General features: G+C 41.1%; 1 protein-coding gene across 7 annotated transcripts in view; it reads right to left on the reverse strand.

Annotated features, from left to right (window-relative positions):
* The window catches only part of ptk2aa (protein tyrosine kinase 2aa), a 336,131-nt gene that overhangs the window by 79,610 nt on the left and 235,681 nt on the right, over nucleotides 1-20,840 (reverse strand). For all 7 annotated transcript variants that reach the window (XM_060942653.1, XM_060942652.1, XM_060942651.1 and 4 more), the window contains 3 exons: nucleotides 19,958-20,075; nucleotides 18,219-18,249; nucleotides 17,182-17,246 (listed from right to left, as the gene is read on the reverse strand). In XM_060942653.1, coding sequence (XP_060798636.1) covers nucleotides 17,182-17,246; nucleotides 18,219-18,249; nucleotides 19,958-20,075 — 214 coding nt within the window. The remainder of the gene's footprint in view (nucleotides 1-17,181; nucleotides 17,247-18,218; nucleotides 18,250-19,957; nucleotides 20,076-20,840) is intronic.

The raw sequence follows: 20,840 nt of genomic DNA on the forward strand, positions 1-20,840 counted from the left end.
CGCCTATGAAGTGGTCTTTCCTCTGCTCTGCACATTTTACTGAGGACTCGTACAAAACCTCTGATCTGTTGGAGCGTTGGCTATAAGCCCGTATTGAAAGAGGGTGCAGTACCAACAATTAAAGAAAAAGAAAACTACAAGAAAAGGAAAGTCTCATATCATCTCATTATCTCTAGCCACTTTATCCTGTTCTACAGGGTCGCAGGCAAGCTGGAGCCTATCCCAGCTGACTACGGGCGAAAGGCGGGGTACACCCTGGACAAGTCGCCAGGTCATCACAGGGCTGACACATAGACACAGACAACCATTCACACTCACATTCACACCTACGGTCAATTTAGAGTCACCAGTTAACCTAACCTGCATGTCTTTGGACTGTGGGGGAAACCGGAGCACCCAGAGGAAACCCACGCGGACACGGGGAGAACATGCAAACTCCGCACAGAAAGGCCCTTGCCGGCCACGGGGCTCGAACCCGGACCTTCTTGCTGTGAGGCGACAGCGCTAACCACTACACCACCGTGCCGCCCAGAAAAGGAAAGTAATTTTATTTATTTATTTTTTTAAAAGGAAAATAAGTTCAGTTGCACCAGTCCTCCCGGAGTGAGCTGAGGGTTGTTGCTAAAACCTGGGACGGAATGGGACATATCGCGCGGGCAGTGACCTCCCCACAGTTGTTGCTAAAACCGGTGACATCCTGTTCCGGGTTTTAGTAATTGCCTGAGCTGAGCAGTAATGGCGGACTACACAGTATGAAGAAAAGTAAATGAGTGGAGCAGCCGTCTTATTTCTAAACTGGATATTGCTGCCATCTCGCCCTTATGTGGAAGAAGTGAATGAACGGAGAACTGAACAAACAACTGAAAGTCAGATTGTTTCAAAAACAATCGGCCACAAGATCGGCCTTCAAGAAGCGAGAACACAGAAGGGTAAGCTCCGACTCTCATTTGGATAAAAAAAAAACCCCAAACAAACACAAAAACACAACACATTGTTTACCTGCATTTAGATTAATCCATGTAACTTGTATTGTGTGTTTAAGTTAGCGGTATAAGATTATTTAATTTGCTTCAGAATGTGATTGTTTCAGTTCATCTGATTATCTAATGAGCCTTTTATGTTTTATCAGTGAAAATGCATGCATGTACATGTATGTTGCATAAGTTATAGCACCCATTCTGTTTTAATGAGAGTCAACCCACAATCAGTGAAGTCAAATCAGTCTTAGTTGAGCAAGTCGGTAACGCTATTTCTTACCTTCACCATAAATTTTTATTTATATGACTTTGGTCTATAGCTGTAAAAGGTGTCGGCCTTAAAACCGGTTCCTGCTGTGACGTCACGCACTCAGGGCTGGCTGGCTCAGCGGGGCAGCTCGAACGCCAACTTTGCGGTCGATTTTAACTCTCAAATATATATATTTTTTGTTCCCATTTATACAGTATACAAAAGTCAAGGACGGAGATACTATCCACTCAGAAATTTATTTAAAAATAAAGGTTCTGCGCATCTCCTTTAAAAAGGTCATGGTTTGAGAATAAAAACAGTCCTGCATTGCAAACCAATGCAAAATGGTTCTATTTCTTATTTTAAAAATAAATAAATAAAATAATAAAAAAAAGCATTCACATTTTATACTAATCTACTCATGTTGACATATTTAGATGTGTTTCCCAACTTTATCTGGAATCAAAACCAAGTCAAACACAGACACAGGTCTTGGCAGACAAGAGTGACATAAAACAAGGGCCTTTTTTCCACTGCACAATGTACCCTATAAAAACAACAACAAAAAATTCTTTTAGGGGTTTTAGGATCATCTCAGCAGTGGAAACTAGTTCTAAAAATAAGTTCTGAATGATTCTTAAATGATCCTTAAACAAGTTTTTTTTTTTTTTTTTGTAGGCTGTACTGGAACTTTCAGCACCAAAAAACTTGTCATTAACAATTTAGACAATGTTTGTTTGCATTTTTCCAGTAATTTCATTGGAGCTAATATGATCTGGTTAACCAAACCACCATAAGACATAGGAGACAAATGTTAAAATCCATAAATTATTCCATGGTGAACATCGGTGTCAATATACACTGAATACTAGTGCATCTCAAAAAATTAGAATACCATGAAAAAGTTCCTTTTTTTCATAATTTAATTCAAAAAGGTAAACTTTCATATATTCTATATTCATTACATGTAAAGTGAAATATTTAAAGCCTTTTTTGTTTTAATTTTGATGATTATGGCTTATAGCTCATGAAAATCAGAAATCCAGTATCTCAAATTATTAGAATATTCCCTAAGATCAATCAAAAAAAGGATTTACAATACAGAAATGTCCAACTTCTGAAAAGTATATTCATTTATACACTCAATACTTGGTTGGGGCTCCTTTACCATGAATTACTGTATCAATGCGGTGTGGCATGGAGGTGATCAGTCTGTAGCACTGCTGAGGTGTTATTGAAGCCCAGGTTGCTTTGATAGTGGCCTTCAGCGTATCTGTATTTTTGGGTCGGGTGTTTCTCATCTTCCTCTTGACAATACCCCATAGATTCTCTATGAGGTTCAGGTCAGGCAAGTTGGCTGGCCAATCAAACAGTAATATCATGGTCAGCAAACCATTTGGTAGTAGTTTTGGCACTGTGGGTAGGTGCTAAGTCCTGCTGGAAAAGGAAATCAGCATCTCCAAAAAGCTCGTCAGCAGATGGAAGCATGAAGTGCTCGAAAATCTCCTGGTAGATGGCTGTGTTGACTTTGGACTTGATAAAATACAGTGGACCAGCACCAGCAGATGACATGGCACCCCAAATCAGCACAGACTATGGAAACTTCACACTGGGCTTCAAACACCTTGGATTCTGTGCCTCTCCACTCTTCCTCCAGACTCTAGAACCGTGATTTCCAAATTAAATGCAAAATGTACTTTCATCTGAAAAGAGGACTTTGGACCACTGAGCAACAGTCCATTTCTTTCTCTCCTTAGCCCAGATAAGACACTTCTGACATTGTCTCTGGCTCAGGAGTAGCTTGATATTAGGAATGCGAAAGTTGTATCCCCTTTCTTGAAGATGTCTGTTCGTGATGGGTCTTGATACACTGACACCAGCCTCAGTCCACTCCTTGTGAAGCTCTCCCAAGTTCTCGAATCAACTTTTCTTGACAATCCTCTCAAGACTGCAGCCATCCCTGTTGCTTGTGCACCTTTTCAGCAATGACCTTTTGTGGCTTACCCTCCTTGTGAGGGGCATCAGTGATCATCTTCTGGACAACAGTCAAGTCAGCAGTCTTCCCCATGATTGTGGTTGTGTGTACTGAACTAGACCGAGAGATACACTGTGTTCATACTGTTTTACTCAAACTCGAAATGAAATATTCCAATATTTTGAGATTTTTTTTTTAATGTTTTTGTACTGTATGCCATACTGATTAAAATTAAAATAGAAAAATGCTTGAAACATTTTAGTTTATGTGTAATGAGTCTATAATATATAACAGTTTCACTTTCTGAAATAACTGATGGAAAATATTGAACTTTTTCACAATATTCTAATTTTTTGAGATGCACTAGTACATGAAGTCGTCATGTTTACCGTTTTCACTGTGACTAAGATGCTCGTCTCTGAACCCATTTCACTCGGCGCTGTGTTGATTGTTTTTGAATGTGCAGTGCGGACATGTATATATTTTAAATAAAACAGTACTGTGCAAAAGTCTTAGGCACCCTATTTTTTTTTTTATACAGTACAAACTTTGTTACAGATTTCTATGTTTTGACTTCTACATTATTGAGTCAGTACAAAAACATTTTAGAGTCCAAACGTTCGTTTTCCAGCACAAAATTAAATGCTACAGGAAAAAAAAAAAAGTTTGTATCTGAACAGCATATTACATAAGAGAGCACTTTTCAGGTTTTGGTGCAAAATGAAGAAGCGAGTGTGACAGTCAAAGTGTCCAGAAGAACCGTGGCTGGTTCTGTAAGATGCTCAGTAAAACCTACAGCTCATTTCCTTATCAAACTGCACTCATTGGACCTGAGACTACTTTTTTTTTTTAAAGCAAAGGGTCGTCTCACACCAAATACTGACTTTGTTTCCTTTATTATGGCTTACTGCTTATAGTATTTTTTAAAATGTTGAAACATTTCATTTCATTATTATTTAAGCCATTTTTGATCTACAGCATTTCTTTACATGCGCCTAAGACTCTTGCACAATACTGTATATAAAAGCTTACCGGTCTTCTCTTCACTACCCCAGGAGCAATAAACTTGAAATATGGGCTGGAAAAAAGTAGATCTTCTATCATAGCTAATAAATGAATGGTAGAGGAGTAGGAGAGTTTGTGCACAAAGTAGATAAGAGTGTTAGTTTAAAGCACACACAAATATACACACGTATACAGAGACCACATGTTGGCTACCCTTAGGTGGAGAATCATGGGAGCAGAAGACAAAAGGGAGGAGGAAACGGCGAGCTTTAGCTGCTTTGGATGGCGCTGGAGTCACAGAGTCTTCAGAAGGAAGAGAAAGCAGGAATGAAAAAGAAAAAAGGAAAACAGAAAGCAAATGAAAACAGTAAAATGTACTGGACAGCTTCTACTAGAATGACAAAATACACACGTGTCAATGAGAATATTCAAGGCCTGGTTCCCCAAAACACAATCCACGACCCCAAATCAGAAAAAGTTGGTGCGGTATGGAAAATGCAAATAAAAAAAGAAAGCACTGATTTCTAAATTTACTTTGACTTGTATTTTACTGCACACAGGATGAACCCAAGATAGTTCATGTTTTGTCTGGTCAACTTCATTTCATTTGTTAATATACATCCATTCCTGTGTTTCAGCCCTGCAACACATTCCAAAAAAAAAAAAAAGTTGGGACGGGGCAATTTAGGGCAACTGATGTAAAATAATTCAATAATGATGTGATTTGAAACAACTGACGTCAACAGGTGATTGTAATCATGAATTGGTTTAAAAACAAACAAACAACAAAAAACCCTTAGTATCCAGGAAAGGCCTCGTCTTTGAGGAGCAAAGAAGGACCGAGGATCTCCAGTTTGTCAACAAATTAAAATTATTGAAATGTTTAAAAACAATGTTGCTCAAAGAAAGATAGGAAGGGATTTGGATATTTCACCATCTATGGTGCAATAATATCATTAAACGATTCAAGAAATCTGGAGGAATTTCGGTGAGTAAAGGGCAAGGGCTCAAGCCTAAGCTGAACACCTGTGATCTCCGATCCCTCAAGGCCTCTGCATGCTCTTGCGACAAGGCTTTCGCAGATAGCTTTTCGCAGACAGTTGTAATTTATCGTTGAGCGGGGAGTAATAGGCGTGCGCGATGTTATTCACCGCCACAACGCAAGGGGGCGCCAAGTCGCGAAATCGCTAGGAGTAGTTGGTGGGTGTGGTTAGTGGAGTGTTTATCCTCCGGTTACTTATAATGACTAGAACTGGAGTCGTATAGATGTACGTACTTCCTCACTTCCTCGATCAACCGCTCTTCGTGCTGCTCCATCTTCGCTCGTGTTTTTAAAAATGGCGGTCGTGAAAACAAACCAAACCGGGAAAGTAGGGAAGCGGAAGTGCGTATACAGCGGATGTAGAGTGGACCAATCAGAGCCCTCTTGTCTGCGACGCTGTCTGCGAGGCTTCTGCGGTGGTCACAATTTTTGGGAGGTGCGCACAGAGCGTTTGCGAAGGTGGGGGGGCTACGCAGACGCTGTCTGCGACACTATCTGCGAGAACTGCGTTGTCAGCATAAATTGGCCTTCAGATGGCACTGCATCAAGAACAGTTATTCATCTATAACTGATACAACTACATGGGCTCAGGATTACTTTGGGAAACCTTTGTCAAGCACTATAATACAGATAGATGCCAGTTAAAACTTTACTGTGCAAAAATTGAAGCCTTAGGTTAACTGTGTCCAGAAGCGCCATCAACTTGTCTGGGCTCTGAGGCATCTGGGATGGATCCTCACATAGTGGAAACGTGTATCGTGGTCAGACGAAACGGTATTCCAGGTCTTTATTGCAAGAAATGGACGCCGTATGCTCTGGACCAAAGATGAAAGGCCCATCCAGACTGTTACTAGCGACAAGTCCAAAAGCCAGGGTGTGTCACGGTATGGGGTTGTGTCAGTGCCCTTGGCAAAGGTAACTTACACTTCTGTGATGGAGCATTAATGCAGAAATATTGTTAGTTTTTTCTTTTTTAGGTTTGTTTACCTGACATGTTTCGACGTACGACTGTCGTCTTCCTCAGAGTGTCACCGGATGTTATTGGTGACGCATCTTTTATCAGCTGATGTTTCCGAAGGCGTGGCCTTCCTGTCTGGATTGACAGGTCGGTCACGCCTTCTACTGTCAGTTCGTCCCCTGCAAGATGGCACTCCAGGTATGGGAGAGCATATAGCATTTTTGGACTTAAAAATACATCACACAGAAGAGGGGGATATCAAAATAAAAGTACACAGGAAACCCACACACACCGACCAATATTTAAACTGGACTTCCGAACACCCCATAATGCACAAAATATCCGTGGTTAGAACATTGCATGAACGCGCAGCAATAATTACAGATGCACAGGACAAAGAACAGGAGGAACAACATATACAACACGCACTGAAGGCATATCAATATCCACAATGGGCAATATCCAAAGGGGCGGAACAGGTCAAAAACAATAAAACGCAGAAGAAAGAGAAAAAACAAACCAACAAACAAGAACACAGGGGAGTAGTGACATTACCATACATCAGAGGAATAACGGAACGCATTCAAAGAGCAATGAGGAAATACAACATTAACACACCTGTCAAACCACACACAACTCTCCGTCAGATCCTGGTTCATCCCAAAGACAGAATACATCCGGACAACAGATGCAACACCATATATGAGATTCCATGCCAATTATGCAATAAAACTTACATCGGGGAGACAGGAAGGAGTTTCAACACAAGAAAAAATGAACATAAGAAAGAGTGCGAAAAGGAGACAGCTACAAGACAAACCCGAACAATAAAAGAAAAGGCACAACAAGAAAATTATAAGTCAGCCATAACAGATCACTGCAAAAGAGAAAATCATATTATGGACTGGGGGAATGCCAGAGTCATCCGCACAGAAGATAATAAACATCAGCGCTGGATCAGGGAGGCCATAGAGATCCGTAAGCGAAGCCCGAGGACCATCAACCGAGATGAGGGAGCATACATGCTCTCCCATACCTGGAGTGCCATCTTGCAGGGGACGAACTGACAGTAGAAGGCGTGACCGACCTGTCAATCCAGACAGGAATGGTGATGATACACGGGGCAACTTTTTGGGCAATGTTGCTGGCAACGGGCAACTAGGTGAGACACAGGGCAACTTTTCAGGGCAACTAACAATGGGCAACAACAGTTAGCAACGGCAGTTTACGGTTAGCTAAAAAAAAAAAATCGATGTCTTAATTTTTGCTGTGACCATTTAATCAAGCTGTCTGTTGTTTTTTAGAGCTTTGGTGAGGTAAATTCCTCCATATAGAATATTAAAATAACTTACCGGCGTAAAAACAGATGAGGAGTCTCTCCATCTCTTCACTCCACTGACACTGAGCGGCCGCCATATTTGTTTGAAATTTCTGATCCGAACCTCACCGGAGGTCACATGACTCGATACTCGCGTTCTGATTGGTTTATCTCAAAAAGTTGCCAGAGATTATCAAAACCATTCAGAAAGAAACAATGTTGCCCAATCTCAATAGAAAAGAGTCAAAACGCAATTGCCCAGCAACATTGCTCGGCAACATTGCCCAAAAAGTTGCCCCGTGTATCATCACCAGAAGGCCACGCCTTCGGAAACATCAGCTGATAAAAGATGCGTCACCAATAACATCCGGTGACACTCTGAGGAAGACGACAGTCGTACGTCGAAACATGTCAGGTAAACAAACCTAAAAAATTAGATGTCTGATAAAAAAGAAAAAACTAACAATATTCAATATAAGACATCTCATCTCATCTCATTATCTCTAGCCGCTTTATCCTTCTACAGGGTCGCAGGCAAGCTGGAGCCTATCCCAGCTGACTATGGGCGAAAGGCGGGGTACACCCTGGACAAGTCGCCAGGTCATCACAGGGCTGACACATAGACACAGACAACCATTCACACTCACATTCACACCTACGCTCAATTTAGAGTCACCAGTTAACCTAACCTGCATGTCTTTGGACTGTGGGGGAAACCGGAGCACCCGGAGGAAACCCACGCGGACACGGGGAGAACATGCAAACTCCGCACAGAAAGGCCCTCGCCGGCCACGGGGCTCGAACCCAGGACCTTCTTGCTGTGAGGCGACAGCGCTAACCACTACACCACCGTGCCGCCTCAATATAAGACATAATGAATGTAATCGAAAGATTAATGCAGAAAGTACACTGAGATTTTGGAGCAACATATGCTGCCTTCAAGACGACATCTTTTCCAGGGATATTTCAACAAAACGATGCAAAACCACATTCTGCTCACATTACAAAGGCATGACTGTGGAAGAAGAGGGTGCCTGTCCCCTCCGTCCCCAATAGAGAATGTGTAGTGAATTCTGAAACGAAAAATATGTGACAACGATGACCCCGTACTGTTGCACACCTTAATACCTGTTTGCAGCAAGAACGGGACAAAATAACACCTGAAACACTTCATCACTTGGCGTCTTCAGTCCCTAAACATCTTTTAAGTGTTGTAAGAACGAATGGAAACATTATAAAGTGGTAAATGCTTGAGCGTCCCAATTTTTTTGAAATGTGGTGCAAAAATCAAAATCAAATGTGTTTATTTAAAAAGAGATATAAAATTCATGAGGTAAAACAAATAATGTGCCGATGTATTTTTTTAGTGCAATAAAGGTCAAAGGTTTCTAAATAATCATTGTTTTCAGTTTTAATTTCAATTTCAACATACCGTTCCGACTTTTTGTGATTTAGCGTCATATACATTGATCATTGTAAGACGGAGGATTCTTACACCCTACCACATAATATCCTTACTACCAGATAACAACATGGAACAAACCACACACTCTTAGCTTGGCCTATAATACCAAGAGGTTCTTTTCACATTTCCTGACTCTATGTAACAAATGTCGTCATAGTCGGAGAGAAAAAAACAAACAGCGTAGTGAAATTTATGAATGAGGACGTTGAGACACCTTGCGTAGCTTCAAAAAGTCATTCATTATTTAAAGTTATTGTGCCATCAACACTGCAAGATCAGACGAACTTTTTCAGTTTTAAATCACAGAAATGTAAAAAAAAAAAAAATGATGGAGAGAGAACCTGAAGTACAGTTACCTTTCAGTGTCACCACACACTGGCTCATTAGCCTGAAAGATAGTTTGTGTTACTGTTCTCAGTGCAGAGCACAAATGATGATTTTCACCTTTCAAAAGATTACCAAATGTGTGCACTTTTCACACAAGATATTCATTCCGAACAGGCAGTTACCGTAGATGGAGTCGCACTTCTTCTGAATCTCAAATTACATTTTATTGACCACATCAGAGGGGAACTGTCAGGGCCTTCTAGGCGTTCAGAGAAGGCCTAAACATATCAGCATTTCAAATATTATATTTCATTTCTTTCATGTTTTAATTTTTCAGAATTTCACGATAATTATTCTATTCTAATTCGGCCTCATTTTCTATCAAATTCACTTCAGAAATGAAAGGGTTACAGTCCTGAAAACATTAAAATCGAGTTATCCAATGAGATTTTTTGTTTGTTGTGTCTAGGCTGTGAAGAGTTTAAGAGCTGCTCACTCATTGGTTCAGACGTCATTGCTGGGACAGAAGGCCATGGCAGTGTATGTTTATGTAGGAAGTGACAGATGAATTCACCAATCAGATTTTGATTTAAGTCAAGTTTATTTGTACAGCGCTTTTAACAATAAACATTGTCGCAAAGCAGCTTTACAGAATTTGAACGACTTTAAACATGAGCTAGTTTTATCCCTAATCTATCCCCAATGAGCAAGCCTGTGGCGACGGTGGCAAGGAAAAACTCCCTCAGACGACATGAGGAAGAAACCTCGAGAGGAACCAGACTCAAAAGGGAACCCATCCTCATTTGGGCAACAACAGACAGCATTAACAGTTTTAACATGAAGTCAGTTTCGTTGATATTGTAACTCTTCATTGATGGAAACTTGAGTGCAAAACTGTTCATGACAACCGCAGTCCTAAAGTTAGCAAGTCAACTGTAGTCCTCAGCCATAAAAGCATTACTGTAAGAGTCCAGAGCGTCCTCCAGGTGTGACTTTCAACTGTCCTCATGGGGCCGTCCTCCACAGGAGCGATGCGATAAAACTCCAACCAGACACAGGGCACCAGGATGGATCAAGCAGGTCCGAAGGGCAGAAGAGGCCAGATTTATAGTGTTGGGGACCAAAAATTTATTACCCTCAGCCTTCTCGAAGGCCAGCGCGAGCTTAACTGTGACTCGGCACCATCAGTGCAGCAGTGAAGCCACCTTCCAGTCGGTGTAGCGTTCATCAGTAGTGTTAGCAAATGCTAATAAAGTGGTCAGGCTAGCGCTATTTAGAGCAAGTAGCACAGGCTAACGACCGAGAAACTAAGATTTCTGTCTCCAGACTTTTCTTCCACGCTGCATGCTCGCTACAGTATTTTACACTCAGACTTAAGTATTCATTTTTGTCTGTAATTTACTTAGTTACTTTTCAGTTAAAATCAACATCAACAGCTACACACGGAGCGACCTGGCAGCCTGCCGCTAATCCCTTGCAAAATCCTTTGCCCTGTTGCTTTTTTGGTGTCTGGCTAAGTTTTGGCTGAGCTCAAGTCCCAGCTCTAATAGTAACAGTTCGCCACTGGTCCACGTGGTGTGCCGTTTAACTACTACAAAGCCAATATGCTACATATCTAGTGAGCATATACAACCCCGATTCCAAAAAAGTTGGGACAAAGTACAAATTGTAAATAAAAACGGAATGTAATAATTTACAAACCTCAAAAACTGATATTGTATTCACAATAGAACAGACAACAAATCAAATGTCGAAAGTGAGACATTTTGAAATTTCATGCCAAATATTGGCTCATTTGAAATTTCATGACAGCAACACATCTCAAAAAAGTTGGGACAGGGGCAATAAGAGGCTGGAAAAGTGAAAGGTACAAAAAAGGAACAGCTGGAGGACCAAATTGCAACTCATTAGGTCAATTGGCAATAGGTCATTAACATGACTGGGTATAAAAAGAGCATCTTGGAGTGGCAGTGGCTCTCAGAAGTAAAGATGGGAAGAGGATCACCAATCCCCCTAATTCTGCGCCGACAAATAGTGGAGCAATATCAGAAAGGAGTTCGACAGTGTAAAATTGCAAAGAGTTTGAACATATCATCATCTACAGTGCATAATATCATCAAAAGATTCAGAGAATCTGGAAGAATCTCTGTGCGTAAGGGTCAAGGCCGGAAAACCATACTGGGTGCCCGTGATCTTCGGGCCCTTAGACGGCACTGCATCACATACAGGCATGCTTCTGTATTGGAAATCACAAAATGGGCTCAGGAATATTTCCAGAGAACATTATCTGTGAACACAATTCACCGTGCCATCCGCCGTTGCCAGCTAAAACGCTATAGTTCAAAGAAGAAGCCGTATCTAAACATGATCCAGAAGCGCAGACGTCTTCTCTGGGCCAAGGCTCATTTAAAATGGACTGTGGCAAAGTGGAAAACTGTTCTGTGGTCAGACGAATCAAAATTTGAAGTTCTTTATGGAAATCAGGGACGCCGTGTCATTCGGACTAAAGAGGAGAAGGACGACCCAAGTTGTTATCGGCGCTCAGTTCAGAAGCCTGCATCTCTGATGGTATGGGGTTGCATTAGTGCATGTGGCATGGGCAGCTTACACATCTGGAAAGACACCATCAATGCTGAAAGGTATATCCAGGTTCTAGAGCAACATATGCTCCCATCCAGACGACGTCTCTTTGAGGGAAGACCTTGAATTTTCCAACATGACAATGCCAAACCACATACTGCATCAATTACAGCATCATGGCTGCGTAGAAGAAGGGTCCGGGTACTGAACTGGCCAGCCTGCAGTCCAGATCTTTCACCCATAGAAAACATTTGGCGCATCATAAAACGGAAGATATGACAAACAAGACCTAAGACAGTTGAGCAACTAGAATCCTACATTAGACAAGAATGGGTTAACATTCCTATCCCTAAACTTGAGCAACTTGTCTCCTCAGTCCCCAGACGTTTACAGACTGTTGTAAAGAGAAAAGGGGATGTCTCACAGTGGTAAACATGGCCGTGTCCCAACTTTTTTGAGATGTGTTGTTGTCATGAAATTTAAAATCACCTAATTTTTCTCTTTAAATGATACATTTTCTCAGTTTAAACATTTGATATGTCATCTATGTTCTATTCTGAATAAAATATGGAATTTTGAAACTTCCACATCATTGCATTCCGTTTTTATTTACAATTTGTACTTTGTCCCAACTTTTTTGGAATCGGGGTTGTATATACTGAATACAAGTTCTTGTATCAGAAATTCTCAGGTCACCTGACAAAGTGAAACTGATGAAATATTGATGGCAACAAACATTACTGTCGGTAAATACAGACAAATCTGAAAATGAGTCTTTTTTAATTATTATTATTTAATACTACTTCTGCATTGTTTCCTCTGAGAAAGCACCTGTTGCAGTCTAAATATATGGGCTCAGTAATATTCTAATGCGTTTAAATACTGAATCTCAAGTACAGTTTGTCAGATACAATACACAGCTACTATACTGTACTTGTAACACACCCATGGAACATGAACACATAAAATCTGTTTGTGGCTATCACAAGCTTCACATACGCAACACAGCACATCTGTGGAAAACGGACACTTGTGCGTGCGCGCACAGCAATACTTCGCTCTGGCCTCCTCTCTGACCCATCACACAAGCGGCTCTTTCACATTGCGACTGCAGCTCATCAGCACGTCAGCGGCGATTCCTGCTCTCTGCGTTTCAATCGGCTCTTTCTGCAATACTGCTGCCCTCCGGCTAAAAACACTCACTCGCCACGCTCAGTGCAGAGTCTCTCACGCTTTCCTTTTTCTTACGTCTCTGTCCTACCCTCTTTTCCCACATAATGGCAGATTTAAAAAAAAAAAAAAAAAACCAAGGAAACTGGCATGGAGATGAGACTGAATACGAATGAGGGATATAAAGAAACAGGTGAGAAACAGCATGGGAGTGTTTCATTCTTCTGTCTCTCTAAGACACTCGTGCTGATGTGTGTTTCCTGTTGACGGGGCACTTCTGATCTTGGAAGCTCAAGATGGCTCAGCTATGCACTTCTGGCATCGCACACACTGTTGTAGCTGCGGTCTGGATGACACCTGCTGCTTTTCTTTTCTCTTCTTGATCCTTCCAGAATCTACACGCTTCAATTTTAATCTCTCTCCACTTCCTTACGTGCTTGCTTGGATCTTCTCCACATATGACGTCGAAACATGTCAGCAAAATCAAAAGCACAGAGCCTAATGTGGTCAAAATGTGCCACATGACCATAAATCACATCACAAATAAGCAACATTTGCTAAGTTTCCATTAAAGGTGTCCATTTCCCTGACACCCCAGCTATTTCTGTTTAGTGGACCGAAAGCTACTGAACCTGAAATCATATACCTCCAATTTTATTCCCTTTTTTGTTTTTAATAATTGTTAATGAATTTAGGGGCACATGCCTCTAAATTCGCCGCCATTCCTGTCTGCTTCAACAAGACCCATTTAAAAAAAAAAAAAAAAAATCACGTACTGGGCTTTTCCTGTTTTGCACAAAGCACTGGGGGATAGAAATTTGAAACAGAAGAGCAAAATGGAGGACGTGAGTGTGCAAAAGAAACGTGGAAGACCGACTACAGTAACGGAAATCGAGACGACGTTATGTTGCGAAGGAAAGGAAACGCAGGACCAAACTAATAAACATCAGCAGTCAGCGAGCACCTCGGTGTGATCAACTGTTCGTTTAGTGACAGAATGATGGAACTGTCAGTGCACGGTCAAAGGTAAACCTGCGCATGTGCACACAGACTTCCTCTGTCTGCTTGACTGCACGACACGAGCGATTTCATGCACATTATTTGCTCAGGAATCCCATCAAATTAAATAACTTCCCAGCCACAGAATTACAGAATATCACACATATCACAATGAACAAATCTCATCTCATTATCTCTAGCCGCTTTATCCTTCTACAGGGTCGCAGGCAAGCTGGAGCCTATCCCAGCTGACTACGGGTGAAAGGCGGGGTACACCCTGGACAAGTCGCCAGGTCATCACAGGGCTGACACATAGACACAGACAACCATTCACACTCACATTCACACCTACGGTCAATTTAGAGTCACCAGTTAACCTAACCTGCATGTCTTTGGACTGTGGGGGAAACCGGAGCACCCGGAGGAAACCCACGCGGACACGGGGAGAACATGCAAACTCCACACAGAAAGGCCCTCGCCGGCCATGGGGCTAGAACCTGGACCTTCTTATTGTGAGGCGACAGCACTAACCACTACACCACCGTGCCGCCCCTGCAATGAACAAATTTCCAAGGGAACTAAATTTCACTGATTTCATGAAATCGAAAGGCCGTCTCGCTTTAACGCAAGAGGGAAAGGTGACTCAGGAAAAGAATAGCTCGTTTACATCAAATTAACTTTTTGGAATATACACACACACACACACACACACACACACACAGGTTGTCGTCGACTTACGACCTATGCGACCTTTACGACCGTCTGGTTATGACTGGCAAGTGTTTCCCAGCTGAGCGTACAACAGTTTCCGCCCCAGCTCCCGGCAGCGCCTCTCGCCGCGTACAACAGTTTCCGCCCCAGCTCCAGGCACACGTGCAGTCTCTCTCGCGCTCCGTCATACAGTTTCCGCCCCAGCTCCTGGTTTATGAAACGAGCAAATCCTCCCGCCAGCCCGAGCGCTGCAACAGCTGATGATGACGTAGACGACCCACAGCCAAGCACCAGTGATGCCAGCGGTCACTAAGTTTTGTATTTTGCTATGTTTTACATTTGTATTTTGGCATGTTATAAACTAAAATGTTTTCTATTTTTCGCACCTGTATTTTGTATTTTTTGTTTTGCACATATTAAATGAATTGTACTGTACGCAGTGTAGGATGCAGTGTTTGACTTAAACCGAATAATGAGCCAAGGTAATGAAATAAGAAAATGTTGATAAAATAAGACTTTAAGATGATTACAATATCATTACACATCACAATATACTTGCGTTCATTTAACATAGGCCGACTTACGTGCGTATTATATATATATATATATATATATATATATACACACACACACACACACACACACACACACAGGGTGCGATTTGTCAAAAAACCAGAAGGGGGGATGGTTTTTTTTTTTTTTAATCATGAAACGTCACAAAATTAAGGTAACAATAGGCTAACAGCTCAATAACATCCGATGATATCAAATGAATAACACTAAATAAAAACGAACACTAAACCAGAGATGGTAAATTCATCTTCCTATCTCTCTGACTAAATACACGAACACTAACACAACAAAGTTCGCACTGCTTGTCGCGTTGCTGTGATGTTTCTCTCCCTCCGGATTAAATGGACAGTGACTCAAAAATCACTGAAATACATGAATACTAAATGAACAGTTTGCTCTGATGGCGCAGTTCATGTGGCCTTTTCTGCTTTCCCGTCGGTGCGCTATCCGCCGCGTTTCGCCCTTCTTTAATCCACATTTCTGCGAATTTCTCAGCAGGGAAGGAATGCACGTCTGGCCCATTGACAGCGAGGAAAAGAAGGCTGTCTGTGTGGATACATTCATTCTGTTGCGCTCCGCAGTAAGGATGTGATTCATGGCGCTAAATCCACGTTCACACTCTGGATATTGTTATTATCTACAATGTATCTATTTGCTGGGGACGTTCGTGAACATCAAAGCTGCCACTTCGGGTCATTTTGAAAGTGAGTGCAATGTAGACCATAGAAAACTGTCTCACAACATGCCTGTCATGTCAACTTTTTTTTTGGTTTGTTTGTTTTATTGACGGGGTTTTGTCCCTGAGGATTTTTTTTCAGCAGAGATAAAAACCGGGGGGGGGGGGGGGGGGGGATGATCCCCACCATCCCCCCCAGCAAATCGCACCCAGTATATATATGAGTGATTCCACGCTTATGGGTACTGAAATGGGGACATGAACTTATTTTTAAAAATTCACCTAAAACCATTTATTTTTTTACCATCAGGTCACAAAACATGTAATCTTTAATGAATGATATGTTAAAAGATAACTTTAATTTTCTGAGATGTAATAAAAACATATTTATATACCAAAGTCAAGCCTATGAGTTCCAAAATGATGTCTGTTACATTACTTCTGTTACGATTGCCCATCTCGCGTGGGGTTTTGTCCCCGAGGATTTTTTTTCCAGCAGAGATAAAAACCAGAGGGGGGGGATGATCCCCACCATCCCCCCCAGCAAATCGCACCCTATATATATATATATATATATATATATATATATATATATATATATAAACCCAACATATTCTTGTAAATAAAACTACAGTAACACAAGTTTTGGCTTAAAAATAGTGTTAATGCAATTCTCATTTCCCAGACAGTCCTCATATTGAATATCAAAAGAAAATGGCACAAAAATAAAGCATCTAACATCCTGCTCCGTCAACGTGCATCGATCCAAGTCGTCATGGTATTATTTTTCGAAACTCCTGCTTTTGGTTCATAGGCTTGTTGTACAAGATAGATTATGAACACATAATGACATCATTTTTTCTATTTCTGCTGCATTTCCTTTAAATATTTCACATTTTGACAAACAATTTAATTACCATAAAAATGTTTCACAATTGACAATTCCATTTCCTTCACTGACCAACCCATCCAAAACAAAATCCATCCTGCAAGTTGTTCGTACAATGCAGCAGAGACGTGTACAGTAAAATCATCATTTATTTGATTTCTTTTCACTTTACAGGAGTTAATTTAATGCTGTTTTATGTCTAACTTCTTCAACAAAGACAGCAAAGCACTTACGCTAACCGCAGTAAGTGTTCTAAAGGTTCTCACCTGATACAGAGATGGCACGAACTCCTGATCGGACAGCTTCTAACCGCTTCTCACTGTTTCCAAGCCTGGAATGCAAAGTCAGTACACACGTCGATAAGACTGGTGTTAAAACGGTCTTAAAATATTTACAAGTCCCACTTATGCAAGATTTAGGGCCCGGTCCCACAACACCAATAACTGTAACTACAACTCTGACTATACCTACACCTGAGTTTAGCTCCAGTTTGGACCAGTCACACACACCACAACTATAATCCCCCACTATAATATCGCTTGCAACTTAGGAATAGTCATGGAAGTTTTTTTCCAAGAAGTAGCACATTATTCCGGGTCATACTGTACAGCTTGGACTTCAAAACAACCCACGTACACATTCTGGTGGTTGATATAATACGGATAGGTCACGGACTACGAAAAAAAAAAAAAGGATACAAAATACGGAATGGTTACAGATTTTAATACGGATGCATCACGGATGCTAATAATTTATGGATTGGTCATTTCAGCATATTACAGATTGGTTACGGATTTCATACGGATGATGCATCATGGATAAAAAAAAAAAAAAAATTAAGAAGTCTAAATCAATTAAATGTTTGGACTGCCGGAATGCATAATTAAAATATCTTACCCGCTTGCTTTATTAATTTACTATTGATATTTCACTGAAAATCACAGATCCGTGAATAAAAGATCCGTGCTTTGTATTATATCTTTTATTTCCCGTGAATCCGTATTCCGTCACTTCAGGATACAACAGGGATGTACAAATCTGCCAGGGGAAAACAGCACGTGCTCAGACAACGTCACATGGAAACAATTACCTGATTGGCGAGATGTTTTATCGGATAAAGCGGATTGCTTCTGGAAAAATTGCTCCAGAAGCAATCTCACTGATATGGATAAACCCCGGCCTGGGCTGTAGGGATCGTTATCGGTCTGGTGTGACCGATTTATTTATAGTTATCGGTATTGTGGGACGAGGCCTTTACCCTGCTGTATATTGTTCTGAGTACTCACAAACAGTTTGCACTTACTTTGGGATAGATGGAAGCGCTCTCTCTCCCTCTGTTGGTAAAGAAAACAAATGAAAAACTCCATAAATACATTTCAGCCTTGCAACATTTTTCAGATGAAGCAATAACCTTTTCATATTATATTAATTTAGAATTTTACAAGTACAACTGATAATTAGCTCCATTTCCATCCACCAATCTACAACAAGGGGTCTGCAGGTGTTTTTCTGCAATTTCAAAGAACTTTACCAGGGTTTCCCCAGGTTTGACCACCATAAATTTAAGACCTTTTTAAGACCACTTAAATGAGAATTAAGACCTACATCGCACCCATTATGCGGTCGGAGAACACCAGATCAAATTCCCAATAATGACAAATGTTTCAAGTAAAAATACTTTTATTATAAAAGTTATAGACTTAAGTCATTATGTGCATTGCTTGTCAAATCTTCACATTCAAGACAAGCAAGACCGAATTTTGTTATGTAAGACGTTTTGTTTTTTCCACAGGAGAATGTTGTAGCGACTTCCGAGTCTGGGAACACAGCCTTAAAGAGTTCGCTTATGTCCTCATTCGAGCTGTACGAGTGGTGTTCCGTAATTGTTTTTAAAATCCGGAGCACCTCCGCCCGAAGTGTCGGGGTTCCACCGACACCCATCATGCCACTGCTCGGCCCTTGTGTTGTTGCTAGCCTTGCCGATGATGTCTGGCTTGGCTGATGCTGCTGACGTTCGACAGTGGTGCTAGTGCCAACTCCAGGTGCATTCGGAGATTGAACCGTGCAGAACTGAGCGATGGGCTGGTGGCGGTGGAGGGCAGATGCAATGTGCTTTGAGCTCTTCATGCGAGACTCTAAAGCGAAATGACCTATAGTGGACAACTTGAAGGTCTTTCGACAAACACAGCATCTTGCTTCAACGTCGCTTCCAGGAACCTCCCTCACCCAATCACGATATCTTTCATCTGAAAGCCACTGCTGATTAAAACGACACTTCCCCATGCTGCGATTCGCAGAGTCTCCTCTCCACCACGGACTCCGACGATTGCGCCGGCACGAAAATGTATCAATATTGTTTCTTTCTTTGCGCATACTCCAAGAAATTCACTGACATTACGCAAAACCCACGTTTTCACATCGTAGAATAGTATGAGTAAATTTAAGACCTTTGTTTAAAAAATTAAGACTTGGGCAAAGCAATTTAAGACTTTTTAAGGCCTTAATTCTGGAATATTAAATTTAAGACTTTAAGACTTTTAAGACCCCGCGGCTACCATGTTTACAGTAAATTATAATAAAATTTGCAATTAAAAAAAAAAAAATGTATAAATACCATTTAAAATAACATGCAAAGAAAATCGTCGATTAAGTACAGAAAAAGCTATTCCCTGGAGAAGGTAAATCATTTAAATGCATTTTATCCAACAAAAAAACAAGAAGTGTCAAAAGGTTTTCAAAACAAGCCCAATCGTATAAATATATGTAAAAAAAAAGACCCAGAATAATGTCAGTGCCATGAAATCTATGACCATATAAATTCACCCTATAATTCTTTAAAAACCGATACCCATCATACAAATTAACTGGCAGTATGCATCTTAAATCAGATATAGTACTAAAACTTTTGGCTTCTCCACAGTTAAACATACTGCTCTGGAATGTTTCTGCTTGCACAATGTGGTCTATTCAGCGTCCAGTAGCTAGAATCGAGGCACAATCAGGGCTTCATCCCGTAATAAACCAGCATGAGAAGGATTTTACCTTTCTGCGGCCTGACGATGAAGGACTGGGCGACGCCGTTGACCAGGCGACAGTAACCGTCGATCAGGTCGGCCATGTTCTCTGCAGTGGTGAAGGATGGCGTGGTGACGGTGAGAGGCTGGATGAGGCAAGATGGACCCAGAAACAGAGATGGATAAACAATGAGTCATTATCAGTTCAGCCGAGCAGAGCGGAGCGGACGCACAGATGCACTGCTAATGCTACGATATAAACTGCTCGAGTGCAGCTGCAGCAAGACCCACCCTTGACCCTCGGCATGCGCAGACACACACGCCCCTACAAACTGCACACACATGATTAATTACGCTGTCTTTAACCACCACTCTCTATCGCTGGTTCTCCTGGTACCCTTAGCCATGTGAGGAAAAAAAACTTCAATATGATGATTATTAGTGGTATTTTTAATGACGTGATGAGAGCGAAGATCATTAGAATTTACTCTGGATATGGTTGCTACAGATATTACTTAGCTATAATTTGACTGGCTACTTGAACTGAACGAGTTTAAAATTGCACCATTCTGGTTAAGACATAGGAAGTTGTTCATTTTTCATTTTTAATCAATATCTGACAAGCATAAAGATGTCAACTTAAATCTAACGGGATTACAAAATAAACAAACACTGAAAAGGAAAAAAAATGCTGCTTATACTATAGAAACTATGTTTTAAACCATGTACCTAGTTTGGAACTGGGAATATTCAGACATAAACATTGCTATTAACTATGGCTACATCCACACGACAACGGCAACGAGATTTTTTTTTAAAATATCGCGTCCACATGGGCAACGGATCAGTAAAATATCAGGTACATATGGCAACGCAACGCTTGCTGAAAACGATGCAATACACATGCCACA

Source organism: Neoarius graeffei, chromosome 16 (genome assembly GCF_027579695.1).
Source record: "Neoarius graeffei isolate fNeoGra1 chromosome 16, fNeoGra1.pri, whole genome shotgun sequence".
Taxonomy (NCBI): domain Eukaryota; kingdom Metazoa; phylum Chordata; class Actinopteri; order Siluriformes; family Ariidae; genus Neoarius; species Neoarius graeffei.